The 3,588-nt window shown below is 61.5% G+C and overlaps 1 protein-coding gene across 1 annotated transcript in view; it reads right to left on the bottom strand.

Moving 5' to 3' along the window:
* Positions 1-222: 222 nt before the first annotated feature.
* EMH_0041650 (60S ribosomal protein L37, putative) overlaps positions 223-3,588 on the bottom strand; it is a gene marked incomplete at both ends in the record, with an annotated part of 9,301 nt that continues 5,935 nt past the window's right edge. The window contains 5 exons of the mRNA XM_013495656.1: positions 223-323; positions 542-2,195; positions 2,567-2,749; positions 3,123-3,296; positions 3,472-3,574. Coding sequence (XP_013351110.1) covers positions 223-323; positions 542-2,195; positions 2,567-2,749; positions 3,123-3,296; positions 3,472-3,574 — 2,215 coding nt within the window. The remainder of the gene's footprint in view (positions 324-541; positions 2,196-2,566; positions 2,750-3,122; positions 3,297-3,471; positions 3,575-3,588) is intronic.

Raw genomic sequence — 3,588 nt, 5'->3', positions numbered from 1 at the left:
CTCTTGCCGCATCAAACCCAAAACACTGCACACACAAACCCTTCATCGGCCTACTAGACCCTAAACCCTAAACCCTAAACCCTAAACCCTAGGCCCCCGATGTACCCGTATATTTCCAGGGCGCACTGAGCACTGCCGAGCCAAACCCTCAGGCGGAGGCCCTCAGCTGCTTGGGGGCCCCCTCCTTGTTGGGTACTAGGGGGGCCCTCCCTTTGCTGGGTACTAGGGGCCCCCCCTGGCGTCTCGCCGGTGCGGCGGAGGCGGGGGGCCCCCAGTGCCTTGACAAGGGCCCTCAGGGGCCCCCAAGAGGCCTTTGATGTCTGCTGCAGCAGAACAAACACACAAACTCTAGCTGCAATGTATATCTTCTAGATGAGTTTTAGGGTTTAGGGTTTAGGGTTTAGGGTTTAGGGTTTATGAGGAGAGTTTACTGTGGATGGGGAGCAGGAGCTGCTGTAAGCAGAAGAGAGATGAAGCAAACCGAGAAAGAGAGACAGAGACTGCCGCAGGAGTCCCCTTTGTGCCGCCAAAACCCTCATACACAAATGCTGCTGCTGCTGCTGTTGCTGCTGCTGCTGTTGCTGCTGCTTTTGCTGCTGCTGCTGCAGCTGCTGCAGCAGCAGCTTTTCTCTGTGCTCCCCTAAGAAGAGGCTCAGCGGGAGCGGTAGCAACTCATGCCAAGGGGGCCCCCGGGGGCCCCCTTGCAGCAGCAGATGGAGGGCCCCCGCCGGGTCCTTGAAGGGCCCCCACTGCAGCAGTACCCTCACAAGGGCCCTGCAGTAGGCAGCAGTAGCCAGCTGCAGCAGGCTGCGAGCAGGTATCTGCAGCAGCATCTGCTGCTGCTGTTGCTGCTGCTGCTGCTGTTGCTGCTGTTTATGCTGCTGCAGCTGCATTCGGGGGCGCTTTCGTCTCGTTTCCGATCCCGTTGCTGCTGCTGCTGCTGCTGCACTAGCTGCAGCAGCAGCACCAGCAGCAGCAGCAGAGTTTGTTGCCTCAGGAGACAGTGTCTCCTCGAGGCCCAGCGCCTCTCTGCCACCGCGGAGACACCGCAGCATCCCGAGGACCTGCAGCGCAGCAGCTGTGGGGCCGAGGCCCCACCCTGCTGGGCTGGGGGCCCCCAGGGGCCCCTGTAGAAGGCGGTCAAACGTACCCTTTGCTGCTGCTGCTGCTGCTGTTGCTGCTGCTGTTGCATGTGCTGCAGCAGCTGCTGCTGCAGCACGCCCGGGGGCAGACACAGTGGGGCCCCCACCCCTGCTACGGCCTCGCGGTGCAGGGGCCCTCCCCTTGGGTGCTTTTCTTCGTTTGCTGCTGTCCGTGCTGCTGCTGCTTCTGCTGCTGCTGCTGCTGCTGTATCCGCTGCTGCTATCTGTGTGTATATCTTCTTCTTGTGCTGCTGTTGCTGCACGTGCTGCCTTTCTAGGTTTTCGTTTTGCTGCTGAGCTGTCTCCTGTGGGCAGCAGTTTGTGTGGGGTGTCTCCTCTGTCTCCTGCTGCATGGAGACGCTTAATCATATACAACACGGGGCCCCAAAGGGCCCCCAAGAACCGCTGCAGCAGGGGCCCCCGCCGCAGCAGAAATGGCAGCAGCACCTCAGCGAACAGCGCCGGCTGCTGCTCTGGGGGGGGCCCCCCTACTTCCGCTGCTGCTGCGGCTGCTGCTGCTGCTTCTGCTGTTGCTGCTGCTGCTGCTTCTGCTGTTGCTGCTGCTGCTGCAGTTGCTGCTGCTGCTCCGCAGCCGGTTCTGGGCCGCTTAGATCTGCGCTGTCTCGACACCGGAGACTGCTGCTGCAGCGTGTGGGGCCCCTGGGGCGGTGGAGCAGCAGCAGCAGCTAGAGCCGCGTCTGCTGCTGCTGCTGCTGCAGCAACAGCAGCAGCGCCGGCTGGGGTGTCACTGCAGCAGCAGCGGCCCTGCAGGTACGCGTCGAGCAGCTGCAGCAGCTGCTGCAGCAGCAGAGTGTGCGAGGCTGTCTCCTCTGTCTCCTCCAAGGGGACTGTCTCCTCCAGCAGAGGGGCCCCAGGAGACACACAAAAGGAGACAGAAACGGAGACAGAGAGACAGTCCTTGGGGGGCACGAGAGACAAGCAAGCAGAAGAGGAGACACCACACATATTAAAAACGGAGACAGGCAACTGCAGCAGCAGCTGCCACGCCACGTAGCACAGGGGGCCCTTCGTGTGTCGCAGCAGCAACGGAATCTGCAGCAGCAGCAACACAAGACAGCAGCAGCAGCAGCAGCAGCAGCAGCAAGGATATTCTGCTAAGCTGGAAGGCGGGGGAGCCGTCTGGCTTAACATAGCAGTGAAGGGAGAAGCGGCAGCAGCAGCAGCAGCAGATGCAGTAGCAGCAGCAGAAGCAGCAGCAACAAGAAAAGCAGCAGGAGCAGCAGCAGCAGTAGGAGCAGCAGCAGTAGGGTCAGCAGCAGATGCAGCAGCAGCATAGGCACCAGAAACTGCAGCAGGGGCGGGAGCAAGCAACAGCAGGAGAGTCAGCAGGAGCAGCAGCACCATCAGCAGCAGCAGCAGCAGTAACAGCAGCAGCAGCAGCAGCAGCAGCGGGGGTTGCGCACCGGGAAGGTCATATTGAGGAATCTGCTGAGGTGTCTCTCCTCCTTCACCAGCTCGATGTCATGGGGGCCCCTGGGGCTGAGGAGGGCCCCGCAGGTGTACATACAGCTCATCAGCAGCAGCAGATGCTGCTGCTGCTGCTGCTGCTGCTGCAGTTGTGTTGGATCCTCGCTGTACGCTGCGAGCTGCACACAGACGCAAACAGCAGCAGAACACCAACTGTCTCCTTTCAGCAGCAGAACACCAACTGTCTCCTTTCAGCAGCAGAACACCAACTGTCTCCTCCCCCCCTCTCGCAGCACAGCCCCACAAAGTGTCTCCTTGCATGCGTTTTAGGGGCCCCAAGGAGACACAGCAATGCTTCTCCTCTAACCGGTACTGCCTTAACACAGCTCTCACGGGGGCCCCCAGGGGGCCCCCCCCATACAGGGGGGCCCCCAACGGAGGGGCCCATGAAAAGGGGGGCCCCCAAGAAGGGGGCCCCCAGGGGGTAGGAGGGAGCTGGGGGGGGTATGCCTCGACAGGGGGGCCCCCAGAGGGGGGGCCCCTGCAGCGTACCTGGGGGTGTACGAGCTTGAAGAGGCCTGCAGCTAGCCTGCATCTATCGATGTAGTTGGGGGCCCCCTGGCTGCTGTGGGGCCTCAGCTGTACCCAGGAGGGTTCATAGGGGGCCCCCAGGAGCCCGGCGAGGACATAACGAAGGCCAATGCTTAGAGACTCAAACACTCGCACCTGAGACAGTCGTAACAAATACACAGCTAGCTAGCTAGCTAGCTAGCTAGCTACAAAGGCGACCAACAGGGCAGCTAGCTAGCTAGCTAGCTAGCTATGTCTGCTGCGCATAGGAGACAGGGGGCCCCCCGTATAAGCATAGACTCATCAGGGTACTGGGGGCCCCCCTTCCTACCTGCTGCTGCAGCGGGAGCGCAAACAGTTCGCTCCATATGCGGCTAGCCAGCCTCTGAGAGACCTCAAGGGGCCCTGCTGCTGCTGCTGCTGCTGCAAGGAGGCTGGGTAGCAGCAG

This window comes from Eimeria mitis, genomic scaffold, assembly GCF_000499745.2.
Source record: "Eimeria mitis Houghton genomic scaffold, Emh_scaff1680, whole genome shotgun sequence".
Taxonomy (NCBI): Eukaryota; Apicomplexa; class Conoidasida; order Eucoccidiorida; family Eimeriidae; genus Eimeria; species Eimeria mitis.
The sequence above is the reverse complement of the archived record's forward strand: the minus strand, read 5'-3'. Positions and strand labels throughout refer to the sequence as shown.